General features: G+C 37.2%; 1 protein-coding gene across 2 annotated transcripts in view; it reads left to right on the forward strand.

The window, feature by feature from the left end:
- The first annotated feature begins 72 nt into the window (after positions 1–72).
- LOC108437647 (unconventional myosin-XIX) overlaps positions 73–13,973 on the forward strand; it is a 31,481-nt gene continuing 17,580 nt past the window's right edge. For both annotated transcript variants that reach the window (XM_017714874.2, XM_037533636.1), the window contains exons 1-10: positions 73–325; positions 7,756–7,903; positions 8,838–8,986; positions 10,074–10,187; positions 11,158–11,284; positions 11,874–11,943; positions 12,067–12,169; positions 12,711–12,807; positions 12,916–12,992; positions 13,111–13,198. In XM_017714874.2, coding sequence (XP_017570363.1) covers positions 200–325; positions 7,756–7,903; positions 8,838–8,986; positions 10,074–10,187; positions 11,158–11,284; positions 11,874–11,943; positions 12,067–12,169; positions 12,711–12,807; positions 12,916–12,992; positions 13,111–13,198 — 1,099 coding nt within the window. In that variant the 5' untranslated portion in view covers positions 73–199. The remainder of the gene's footprint in view (positions 326–7,755; positions 7,904–8,837; positions 8,987–10,073; positions 10,188–11,157; positions 11,285–11,873; positions 11,944–12,066; positions 12,170–12,710; positions 12,808–12,915; positions 12,993–13,110; positions 13,199–13,973) is intronic.

A 13,973-nucleotide genomic window follows, 5' to 3' on the forward strand; every position in this document is an offset into this window, starting at 1 on the left:
GTCATCGCGGGGGGCGTGTCTGAGAGTGACGCTTCTCGGTTTTGGAGCAGCCGGAGCGGTTAGTGAGCGAGCTCAGCCCTTCGCTCGGGAGTTTCTGACAGAGGAGCGAGAAAGACCAACGTTTTCCTCTCCAATGGCGGGGTCCTGGGATTAGAAAGAGTTTGAAACGTGCTGAGGGAAAGCTGAGGGTCCCGCCGTCATGGCAAACGTAAAGCAGAAACTTCTGTTCAGGAATAAACCCGCTGTGTCCGCTGACCGTGTGGACGGGACCGTTGCCAGATCCATGAATTTTGAAAAGGCTGGCCGGGCACCACGTCACGGAAAGGTATGCTAAACGTTAGCTACCCCTGTGGAGGTGCACGACTTCTGTTATTTGGTTGTTTTCAAATATATTTTAAATTTCCTTCTTGGAGATTTGACCGCGTGTCATATAATCTTCTCCTAAGGATGCTGTAAAGCAACTGGTGTGAGTGGAAAAGCTGAACAACTGAACAGAAAATGTGTCATGAATGTCTTTGTGGACAGACGTTTTTTTCTGGACTTAATAACTTCAGTTAGGCAGTATTTTGGTCTTTTTGTGACGAATGGGCTTTATTTATATACTTCAATATGAAGTTTTTTTAGTATATCACAGCATCAGATGATATATGAACCAGCTTTAATAACCTTAAAGGAGATTTCCACCGAATTTTCACAAATTTGTACATAATTAATTGGTTAAGATGTAAACAAAGTCATTCAAAGTGGTTTGGTGTGAAATGCTCTGTTGTGTAAAACCATATCGAGGCAAAATTGTTCACAGTGGTGGTTATAGGAACCAGACGTCCGAGGAGTTTAAAAGCAACCTCACAGAATGTGAATACATTTATATGGTGCCTGATGTCTGAGACATTGTTTTACTAAAGTTTTAAGGTAGCTAAGGATCTGGATTTTTTTAAAATTTACCATTGTTTTATTATGATCATCTTCACATGTAAAGTCAGATGACACCTGTAAGTTCACTGGTGGTTTTGGATAATAAATGGCAATTTTTGCATTGTAAACAACGCAACCCCTGGTTCCTATCACCACCACTGTGAACAAATGTAAGTTGGCAAGTTTCTCTACAATGAATCATTTCACACCAGATGACTGAATGATTTTACATCTCCAAGATTAAGTTATACAGAAATTTTGCAAGATTTTGTTTGAAGTCTCCTTTACTACAGCTTACTATGTACTGTACCATTTGTGTTCCATTTCTGTCTCTTAAAAATGACACCAAAGGGAACTTTACACAACGTTGACGAGACCAAAATTAGATTTCCAGAAAGGAAAATTACTTTTTATTTACTTTATATTGATTTTAAACTTCTTTTAGATGAATCCTTGAGCATCCAGCAAGTGAAATACAGTTCACAAAATAGAATTACAAAACTAAAAATGACTTGTCAACAGGGAGATCTCTATTTTTGGCCAATATACGATGGATGTAATGGTGATTATCTGTCAAATATATCACAAAAAATATTACTAAAACTGAAAAGTAATATGTTTCTTAATATCACATTATATACTGATGTAGACACTATATAGCCTGCTTTCGTGGTTCTAAATGCCTGTGGGAAACGCCCTTGTTGTCATTCCTGCACTGCACATGGCGAGGTGGTGCCTGGATTAGGCAGCTGTCAGTCTAATCTCACTCTGCTCACGTTGCCTGCATTCACATGTCAGTCTAGACCTGGATTATTGAGTCCAAGTGCCATCCTGTAATGTGAGAAGTGCCACCATTCACCTAAACATGCTTTACATTGAGGCTAATGTGCAATGTGGTGCCAAGTCCAATTAAATGTGCGCATCATCTTTTACTAACTAAGAACTAAACTAAGATCATTTATGAAAAAGGGCCGTTTTATTTCATTTGTCATTTTAAACTATGAACCACCATACACTAAAGCCATGATTTTTTAAACAAAATCGGTCAAGTGAAGGTTTGCTTGAATCTCCAAATCCAATAAAAAGTTCTAGAACATCTAAATGAGAGAGATTAAAATAAATTGTTGCTCTGCGGGCTTAATTGAATGAACCTAAAACCCAGATCTCGCTGAAAATCACTCTGGCTCCAGTGTCTTTTTAAATAGAGATGCATTTGTCGGCTTGCTCTATTCATAGCTCTGGTGGTAAAGTGGCCTGAGCTTCTGGAGTCTATTGGTCATGTTCTACTGAAACCTTTTCTACTGCTTTTTCTTTCTTAGAATAGAAACAGTTTGCTGATCAAATATTGAATAAAACCTCTGAAATATCTTTTACTGGAAATTTTCTGATATTGAAATGACATTGCTTTGAATTTATTATATTATTTGTTTTGCAGTTGTTGATGTTGTGTTATTCTGTAGCTCAGCATTGCATCAGTTTGACAGACCATTTTTTTCCCCATCCATCAGTATTCTCTCACTATAATACTCAGCATGTATTACGCACATACATCATACAGCCATTGTAGAGGATAATACATATCGATATAAAGTGATATTTGGCTTCCTAACAGAACAATTCAAACAGCCTGCCTTTAAAAATCCACCCCAAAATAGTTTTCCAATAGTTTATCCCACCTTCAAAATACATGAGAAGGGGGTCTTCCTGGTTTTTAAACTAGAAAACATAACTTTAGAGACAAATATGGCAATGTTTACGCCTCTCTAACATGGCAAATGATTCCAAAGTTTTCAGGTGTAATATATATTTTGAATAGCTTCATGCCCCTCAGCTTCCGATGAACTTCGCATGCACAGCTGAGTGGAAGGAACCTGTCCATCATATTCTGTCTCTTACAAAATAATCGGTGTATTACTTAATTAATAATTTCATTAATAGTGACAGCTCTACATGAAACATAAGCAGTCAGGGTTCTTGCTAGATTAGGCTGCTCTCTCTTCCGCATGATTTAGCGCTTTACTCCGAGGGTGTATGTGTTTTGTTGTGCTTATGGATTTTACAGGCATTCGTTCTTCAGGCTGAGTATATAATTAGCCTAGTCTCCAGCATGTGTAGCCCTGCTCTGCTCTAGGCTTTCCTCACAGCAAGGCTACAGACTGTCATTACAGAATGAGATCACTGAGATTTCCTCCTCCTTCTTCTCCTTTTTCATTTCTCACATATATTTCTCACACTTTGAATGACTTGCTTTAAGGCTGTTATAATAGATTACTAATACAAAGTCTTTGCAGGTCTTTGTGAATTGTGGGGATTATTTTTGGTAGCACATTTTGGTATGTTATTTGGAGCTACGAGGAGGTGGGCAGTGCCAATTTTCAGGACCTGGCATGGTCTTAAGATAATACCGTTGGATAAATCACTGTGATTGAGGCTTTAGATGAAAAATTCCACTATTTTTTGTATTCGGCATAATTACACGGTTAAGGCGTAGACGCATTCCTTCAGAGTGGTTTGATGTGAAATGCTCCTCTCTAGAGAAACTTCCTGAGTCAGAATCATTCAGAGTGATGGTGATGGGTATCAAATGTCCATAGTGTTTAATGTCTCTGAAAGCTCCATCATAAAAGTAGTTATAGATGTTTTAAATGAGACATTGTTTTTATGATTGATCTGAGATAAACATGTGATCTAGGAGATAATGATTTCTATATGTTCTAGCAGTTCTTGTGTTCTCCCTAAAGGTTTGCTGAGTTTGGTCAGTACTAGGCCTCAAATCCCAAAACAAACTAATTTCTTTAGAGTCTAGACTTTTTAGAACATGCTGGATATAACAGTTCATTAAGGAACTCGTAGATTCCTAAGAGAACTACTCTTTTTAAGAAGCCACCTAAAGAGTTCTGCCAGTATTGCAAAGAAAATTTATTTACAGTGAATAAAAGTGGCTGGGCAAAATATACATTTTTAAAAGAATTGGGGGAGTTCACCACACATACAATGATTCCTACGCCAATAAAGTAAGGATGACATATTACAATACTGTTAAAATGTCATCCATACTTTCAGAAGTGTAGGTATAAAAAAAAAAAAGTTACTCTTGTAATAGTTTCATACCCTGATAAATGGGCCTGTCACAATTATTGCATGAGTTGTACAAAAACAACAAACATTCTGACTTGTGACTGGTGCTATAACACCTTCAGAGGTCAGCAGCAAGAAATATTTGTTTATTTGAGATCAGGTGAGCCGTTTTACACTTGTGTGCTAATAACTGCATTCAGTTAGCAAAAAGTTAACTGAATTATTACATTTTCAATTACAGATATTTGCATGGTAGTTAATTACCAACTACAATTTCATGATTATGACAGACATACAGGTAAACACTCGACCAATCACAAGCATTATAAAGAGCACATATTCACTGCAAGCTTTTTTTTTTCTTTACCTGTATGCTGTACTGTCATTAAAAAAACTTGATAATATAATGTTAGTTACTGAGCAGCTGCAAAGTCTGGGCCGTAGTTTATGAATAGTGTGAACACAGTTTTGAGATCCATTATATTATTAGCTGTTCTCTTAACCTTTAATTCCTTTAATGAATTGCAAACTTTCACACTTGGTACATAAAAAAATGAGCTTATGCAATTATATGCAATTATGTACTGTTATACAATAGTTAGTTCTGGCCACGCAAGGTGATTGGTTGAGAAGCGTTCTAACCGTGCTGTTATTTTGCCATAGCATCACAGGTTTTTCACAGACATTCACTCCACTAAGACGTTGTTGCTAAGCAGCAAGTTTTAACAGTGGTAGGAGACGCTCAAGCCATTTGAATGTTTTCACTTCTTACTTTGTGCACAAATGGATCATTTTAAGATCACATTTGACCGACAGCCGATTTGGTCATACTCTGAAGATGAGACTACAGTAAATTAACTAAACTGTCATCACCAGTGAGCAGCTTTTCAGTCGGTAGCTGTGGCAGAAGAATACCTAAACAACCTGGAATCAGCCAGAAATGAACAGAATACCATTCAATAAACATGTAGTCTGATCTTCAGAGTCTGACCAAATCGGACTGAGTCATAAAACTGCCACAATAAAAAACAAAAAAGCTGCTCAGTAGTGATGACAGTTCAGGAATTTAGAGAAAGGAGCTGGGGAGCGAACTGCCGGCTGAGCAGCGATTGGGTGGAGCTTGTTACTCTGATGTAATAACAAGCTACTTGTTAAGGAACTATAACTTGGTGGAAGGAACTGCGAACATTAAAACATATTAAACGCCGTGTTCACGGCCCAGCTTATTTATTTATTTACTATTTAATTTATTTAACTATTGTATAAAAGCAGTGGAACACTCGAGGTGGCTATAACATCACAGCTGTGATGATCTGCGGCGACCAAATCACACCTGTGATGTTATCGTGATAACACACTCGCTCTTATTGGTTATATTGGCTTGCAGTATATCGTCAATGTCTGTTGGTCTGTTCATTGTGAAATTTTAACGCAATGCAGAGAGAAACAGTAGTTTCCATATTGTGTAAAAATAAACAAATAAATAAATAAAGTTAAAAATGACAAGATAATGTTTTGCCATAACAGCAACATTTTTTTCTACTACATTTATATTGATCTTTTCTCATTTATAAAACTTTTAGACATGCTTTATTATCCTTACTTAGAGTAATATGTATGGTTAAGTAGTGTATGTTGTCACTTCAGATTGAGATCCCTTAGAGTACAGTACACCCATCATTTGAGACACTGGCAACAAATGCATGTGTGCTTAAGCCTCTTAGGTGCATCAGCCAAGTGATAAGCCCCCGCATGCTGTGCTGAAATTGTTACCGCCTACTTACGCAAAACATGCTGACTGGCCTGGAGTATTATGTAACAGATGTTTCCAGGCCCATGTGGCTTTTTGGTGAAACAGCTGGCATTGTTTTTGCGTTTTGGAGTGTTGATTGTGTTGTGCTGTATTTTGTGTTTTTAACCACACCTCGTTAAGAAATTGCCAAAAGCATGAGGTCATAGGACGCCCTAGTCTTGGCCGTGCTGAGACTTGTTCTTCGAAAGCAGATGAACGAACATCAGTGTAGAGATTTCAAACAGTCTTCATGGCTCAAAGGTATAAAGGAAGTCCAGAATTATGAAATAATACATCAGGCTCTGTGTACTTTGTAATGAACCAATTAACTGAGAAACCTGCCAAACAAATTGCAAGGATTGCAGTGTCAGATTGAAGGAGGCCACCACTTCAGAGCTTTCCTGCCTTGGTTGAAGAGATGAGAATCGCTGCAGTTCCTGCTGTGTTGCGTAGTAAAGCCATACACTGTTATTATAAAGGTTCTGTGCAGGTACATTTTTCATTCATCAAGGTACAAACATGGTAAGTGTTCCCTCAAAGGTACAACAGTGGTTTTAAGGTGAACCTTAAATAAGTTTTCCCAGGAGAAAAGCACGTATTTATACCTTTTCATAACCTAATGTTTTAAAACAGAACAATAAAATAAAAAGCCTGGAGATGATATGGGGCTGTGGAGTCAATACAATACATATATTTTCAATGGATTATGGTACAATTATGTTCCCTGACTAAAGGTACTGAGGGTACCACCCCAGTGACAAGAGGGGTACTGCCCCAGTGACAGTTTCGTACCTTTATTTGTGAGAGTGTGTAATCACTGTTTTGATACTAAGCACCTCCACTTTTCGCCTACATGTCTATAGATATGTGCTCATTCAATGTTTCCTCAGAAAACAAAGGTATTATTAGAGAGTGTATCCTCCTCTTTGCTGCAGTAACAGCCTCTACTCTTCTGAGAAGGCTTTATACTAGATGGGAGAACATTGCTGTGAGGATTTGATTGTATTCAGCCGCAAGAGAACTAGTGAGGTCAGGCACTGATATTGGATGATTAGTTCTGGATCACTCCAACTCACCCAAAAGGTACTGGTTGGTGCTTCATCACTCCAGTTCCACTGCTCTCCAGCCCAGTGCTGGGGGGCTCTGTACTCCTCTAGCTGATACTGTGCTTTGGGCATCATGAACTTATAATGGGACCTTAGTGTTCCTAGTGTTCTTTCTTACTGCATTAATCATCAAATTAAAGATGACATCCACAGATTTCACTGAAAAACACTATTTTGTTCATTTATTTGACCAAAATTAAGCTTCAACTAGCACACTATCACTGTGTTTGCTTCAATGTTTGCAGTTAGAACCTGTCTCTAAATTACTAGAGGAGAAGGTGTGTAAAAGCTTTGTGGAAATGAAGAAGCAGAAGGTAAAACAAAGAAAAAAATACTCCCCCAAAGGAAAGTCCCGGTATACCTAAAACACAAAGATAAATCTCAATGTCAATGGAATTATTAGGTATGGATCATAAACAAATGTTAAACCCCCTGGATTTTCATTCTATCTACAGCATTATTATGTATTTTCTAGCTGTGTATGTTTGGATATTGCTTTCTATTCCTTTACAAATACAGATATTTGAATATAGTGTAGTGTAGTGGTTAACACCACTGCCTTCTATGCTGTAGACCAGGGTTCAGTACCTGCCTGGGTAAACACCCTACACTATACCAATAAGAGTCCTTGGGCAAGACTCCTAACACTAACTTTGCTTACCTGTGTGAAGAAAAAAAAAGATCAAATTGTAAGTCGCTCTGGATAAGAGCGTCAGCCAAATGCCGTAAATGTAAATATGGTTTAAATGTCTGTCCCTAGTGTTTATGGAAAAAGCTTTACGTTGATAGTGTTAAGTAATAATGAACCTGCATAAATAAGTTGTTCTGTCAGTAAAGATGTGTATGTATTTGTTTGCTTTGTAGGTGAATGGAGAAAAAGAGCAGGTCAGGTCCCGTAGGATGTCTCTCAATGACTCACTGGAAGGAGACGTCAGAGATTTCTTAGTAAATGAAGCAGAGCTCCACACTTATGATGACCTCACCAAAGTCAACCCAGTCACCCCCACAACAGGTACAGATGGCAATATCTGAAGACCCTTCCCAGAGCTGCTTATATGTTAATAAATACTGAAGGATTGTATTGTTTGGCAAATTTAGTTAATTATGTCAGTCTGATTAGCTGCCTAGATTAACATGGTCTACATCGTCTCAAAGGAGGAGTGATGATTCATCTATTTCCATCCGTCATGGCCAGATCTCATTCAGTTCAGTTCCTAGTTCCTGTGGGATTGGTTTGTTCTTGTTATTGTTGTTGGTGCCTTTAAAAGATTTTTTTCTGCGTGTGTGTGTGCGCGTGTGTGTATGCGTGTGTGTGTGTGTGTGTGTGTGTGTGTGTGTGTGTGTGTGTGTGTGTGTGTGTGTGTGTGTGTGTTTATTTATTTATTCATTCACTCATTTATTTTCAAAACTAACCTGCAGTTTTATGGTTTGTATATTACATTTGATCTCTTTTCCATCTTTCTATTGCCTGTTTTTCTTCTTTCTTTTCCTGATATTTTTTTTTCTTAATGTTATTTTAGCTTTCTTTCTTTCTTTCTTTCATTCTTGATCGATATCTCCTTTTTTGTTTTTAATTAATTATTTATTTATTTTAATTTCACCTGCTTTTTATCTTTATTTTGCCTGTATTTTCTTTCCTGGTCTTTCCTTTTGTTTTTTTTCATTCTTTCCTTCTTTCTTTCACCAGTTTTTTAATCTTTATTTATTTTTTTAATTGCTTTTCTTTCTTTTCCTGATTTATATTTTTTCTTAATGTATATTTTTCAGCTTTCCATCTTTTTTATTCACTTAATTTTTCTTTCTTTCTTTATTTAAACTGTTCTTTCTTTATTTCACCTTTTTTCTTTTTTTGTTATTTATTTGGTTATTTTGCTGTTTTTCTATTTTTCTTTCTTATTTTTGTCTTTGTATCTGTTCCTTATTATTTTTAATCTGTGTGTTGTCAGTGCTGAAGTGTCTGCAGGCACGCTACAGTGCGAGGGTGTTCTACACTCATGCAGGCTGCACACTGGTGGCCCTCAACCCCTTCCAGCCCATCCCTCACCTCTACTCCCTGGATGTAATGCGCGAGTACCACTCTGCCCCCCAGCCTCAGGTGATCATCTAGCAGCACTGTGGATAAAATTAAACCATCTGAGAAATGTTTGCTTTTGGCTTATTGGTTGTAACTGAGCGGTTTCTTTACTTATATGTATTACTTTTTTTTTTTTTTTGTAATAATACGTTCATAGTAAGTGTGTAAGCATCATTTTTCTAACTCACCACCGTTGAATCCGTTAAGTTCCATTCATTTGGTGCTCTGTAAATATTTGCATGCCTGCTTTTTTTGAGGCCTGTAGATAGGATGAGCACACAGCCTGAAATGAGTGATATTTCCTGCATTCAGCATAACCCTAAGAAAGTCTGGTCTTAGTGCCTGTTTAGTAATTATAGAAGTAATTGGTTGTTAATGACAGAGTTTGCTGTGCTCTGATGATACAAAACATTAGTGAATCTTACAATTGTAAACCTGTGAGATTTGCATGACTGTCAGTTTTAAGCCTGTGCTCTGTGATATAGGGCTAAATTCAGCCATCCACATAAACTGTGTTGCATGTATATTTGGTTATTTATTACACTGTGCTTGGAATTGTGTTACAGCGTACCTTCATAACCTTGACTGACCTCGTGCTAGCATTTGTTTTGCTTTGTGAGTGCACTTCAAGGTAAACTGCTGATCAGGAAGTCCAACAAAATAAGGCCCGATATGTAGTGTTTAATCTTACAGAGAGAATTTCCTCACCTCAGATTAAAAGAACCTGGCTGCTACACTTTATATGGCATGAACAGCACCCTTCAGAAGTTGTATTGTATGTTTCAGTACAGGAAATAACTTTTATATTTTCATGAACATGGTAGTAGATGCTAACTGTCATGTAGATATAGATGCTGAAATGAATGCTTACAGGGGCAGATATCATTGAAAGATGAAAGAAAAATAACTAAATAACTCTGTTAGACTGTTTGATAGGAGAAAATGCTCAAAACATTGGCAATTGGCAACTGGTAGAAATGGCAAAATAATGCAGCTATGACTAAACATAGCAGATTCATTTTCTAAATCATTTATTTATGCTGTTTACATTGTAATTAGGCATAAGAAGGGTCTGTATGTCAAAGTTTGAATGTCTGTCTTTGTGCAGGACTTTAAGCCACACATCTTCATTGTAGCAGAGGAGGCATATAGGAATGTGCAGGGCCAGGTGGAGCCCGTGGACCAGTCTTTAGTGGTCTCAGGAGAGAGCGGAGCAGGGAAGGTGGGTGGAGCTACTTAAATGAGAGCCCTATTTTGTGAGTTCTAGACACAAGCAGGATTTGTGTAATCGCCCAGTGCAGTTAAATTTAGCTTGATCCAGCAGTGTTTGGCTTACATCTTGTCTGTCTTACAATGGGGGATCATCTTTAACAAGAAAACATTGCCATGACTGTGTCCACATCTGCAAGAAGGGCATTTTGGTGACTGTGATATATGCTCCTCATGGACGTAGAATCGCTGTTGTCGGATCAAAATTTTGTATCTCCAAAATAGTAACTTTACAAGAGAAGGAAAAAAACATACTTTACTTTCAATGTAAGTCAAAGGAAACAGACGGTTTTCCAAGTCATTGTAGGTCATTTCTTTTAGTCCATTCATTATGAAATGTACCTACAGTGTAAAGAGCAACATGTATTTTCAAATTATGTCAAAAACTGAAAAATGTTAAAAATGGAGATACGAGCGATATCAACAGTGATATCAAACCCAAAACCGTAATGGAAATTCAGGACACACTGGGCCAAAAACTGAAAAAAAAGGCTGCAATAAATAAAAACTACCATAAAATAAACTTACTTAAAGTTTTACATTAGGCTACAGTATATGCTGTTAAATCCAACGTACGTCTTCCACAACAGAGAATGGTATTTTACCAAAGGTAATGCATTTTATCCTTTTTAGTTATTCTTTGCACATTTGCATTGTTTTTTGACAGTTTTTTTTCCAGTCTTTCTTTCGTTCGCCTTTTTCAACATTTTCATTTAAAAATATGTAGTGTCTGAAACTTCAGTGCATCCCTACTTGTTAGTTAAAGCTAATTCTTAACAGTGGATAGTGTGACTTATCATAAGGCTAGTACAGTTTGCTTTTTTTTAATATCCTGCCAGATGAGGATGAAGGTGAGGTAGTCTTCTAGATGCTTGTTATTATGATTGTCATTGTTTTTTGCTGTACTGTTTATTGTTCTCCAGACATGGACGTCGCGCTGCCTGATGAAATACTATGCCACCGTGGCTGCCTCCTCCCACAAGTGCCAGGACACAGTGGAGAGGATAGAGAGACGTGTACTAGACTCCAACCCCGTCATGGAGGCTTTCGGTGAGAGAAAGACAGGGTGAAAGGAATGAGAAAGGTTTAGCTGAGGTTGACCAAGAAAAGCCAATAGGTAGAGGGTGATAGATTAATATTTAAATGCACGCCTTGAGTTGCTGGTGACCAGTGACAGTCAATTTAAGTCATATCTAACGATTCACAGTTGACAACTGATAGTCATGTCTGAAGCTGTTTAACAAACTATTGTAGTGTAAAATTAAAATGTAAATATAAAAGGTTTAGCCTCCTAAACTCAGTATCAACCACAAAATGTGAATCATTTGGATCCAGTGTTGTAATAAAATAATGTTTCTTTCTATATTTATATATTAATATAGCATTTCTATTATTTGTTTTGCTTTTGAATGATTATTGTTGAAAGTTTGTATAACAAATGTGAGCAGTTAGTTATTTTATGCACAACTAATGCATGACAACATGCGCACATGGCTCAATGGTACCTATAATGTGTTTTATAGCACTAGTTTGCAAGGTAGGCAAGACCCAAAGTATGCATAAGCATTTAGTGAAAAGACCTATTCAGGTGGTCATATTCAGGATTTTCCTTCATCGTCCTCTTTTCTTTTTCTCACAGGCAACGCTTGCACTTTGCGCAACAACAACAGCAGTCGTTTCGGAAAGTACATTCAGCTCCAGCTAAACAGGTCATTCCCGTTACACCCTCAGTTTATTTACTCTATGACTTGGTTTTATACCCAACACCTGATTACAGATAATGCAGGTTAAAATGACCTATAATGTTTGTTGTGACTCCTTATGTCCTGCAGTTCTCAGCTGCTGGTTGGGGCTTCAGTGCAGACATATCTGCTGGAGAAAACCAGGGTGGCCTTCCAAGCTCCTAATGAGAGGAACTTCCATATATTCTACCAGGTGAATACAAGACACACAGTTTCTTATTGTCATGTAGAACCGGTTGTTTGTGTAGTTCTTTAAAATAAAAGTTTTCAAAATGGTTCTGTATAGCACTAGAAGAGTTGAACCTTTTTGGTTCTATTTAGAATATATATATTTCTTCTTCTTCTAAGAGTGGGTTTTAGACCATATATACATACCATCTCCTTATTGCCATACCTGCTGGGTTCCTCTGCAAAAGATTCTATATATAATCAACCAAAAAGAAGTTATGAAATAACATATAATCTCTCAAAAGCGACTAGGTTCATTTTTTTTCTGTAAGAAAAGCCAAATAACCAAAAAACTATTTGGAACACAGTTTTACATTGTTTCATGTATTAAATTGAAGTTTTGCTTGAATTTTTTTCACAGAACTCCTTGACCCCTTTGCTTATTTATCTGTTGTGGCCTGTTTTCATATGTGAACAGGAAATAATTCAACATTCTTAAGAGACAATTGTACACGTTCTTTGATGTAATTATATATATCTTTTTTTTTGCTCTGTCTGTTGGTCAGATGATGAAAGGGGCTACAGAAAAACAGAGGCAGGAGTGGGAGATGCCATATAATCAAAAGTTCAGCTGGTTGCCAAATGCAGACAAAACCTTAGAAGGTTGGCTCCTTCTCTGTTCTTTGTCTTAAAGTCTGGTTTGTTTTGAAGGTTTAGAATGTTAGGATGGATATGTGAAGTAATTTTTCCCTTTTTTACTGTCTTCAAAAGAGGATCGTCTCCAAGAGACAGCAGAAGCCATGATCAGCCTTGGCATTGATACAGACAAACGGACACAAATATTCAGGGCAAGTTGAAAAGATAATCATTCTTAAACTAAATGGAATAATCTGTCATGTTCTGTGTCCAGATATTTCATTTTCTTCTTTATTCCCTCGCTGTCTTTTCATGATTTGTGATGTGTAGGTCCTTGCAAGTATTCTACAGCTGGGGAACGTGAACTTCAGTCTTGCCTCTGAGTCTCAGCCCTGTGACCTCGACGAGGAGTCCAAAGGTAGCTAGGAAAAGATCGTTCTTAGCCCATTCTTCTGAAACCTTATTAGAGTTTTCTTCCACTCTGATTGGTTGGTTGACTCTGAAGAGAAAAATAAAAAACTTTGTGTTTTAGGAGTGGACCCAAATTCAACTCTGGACACAAAGTATTTTCAGTGGAGAAGTTCATTATCATTTTAACTTGGTCAGACGTTAAGTACAGTGCAAACGTCAGAGACCATCCATTATTTATTCCAGTCAAAACAGCCATTGAGTACAAGTAATTACATTTTCAGTGTTATGGAGAAAAAAAGCAGAAAACATATATTTAACAGAAAATTACACAAAAGTTGCAACAATTAAATATAGTAAAAAAAAAAATTCTGTATTTAGTATGTCCACCTTTTGCCTTTATTACAGCTTCCGTTCTTATCAGGAGATTTAAATATTGAAATATTTTTTCCATACCTTCAAAGTTCAATCTTAGAAGTTCGTTGCAATTTCTCACGTTCCAAGTTATCCCAAACTCCTTCAGTGATGATGTCTGGACTCTGCAGTGGTCGGTCCATGATAACACCAGCAACTTCTTTATTTGATTGCAATTTTTGATTGCAGTCTCTTTTTCTCTGTAACAGCTTCTTTGCAGCTACACATCCTATCAGACCTATAGTGTTGAGTTGTCTTATTACAGTAGAAGGATGGACAGAAAAACCTGTGTATGTTTTCAGATCTGAAGCAAGAGTGGACCTTGAGTTTCTCCTCTCTCTCAGAGATGAGCACTTTAAGTGCTGTTTATC

Source organism: Pygocentrus nattereri, chromosome 23, assembly GCF_015220715.1.
Source record: "Pygocentrus nattereri isolate fPygNat1 chromosome 23, fPygNat1.pri, whole genome shotgun sequence".
NCBI lineage: Eukaryota > Metazoa > Chordata > Actinopteri > Characiformes > Serrasalmidae > Pygocentrus > Pygocentrus nattereri.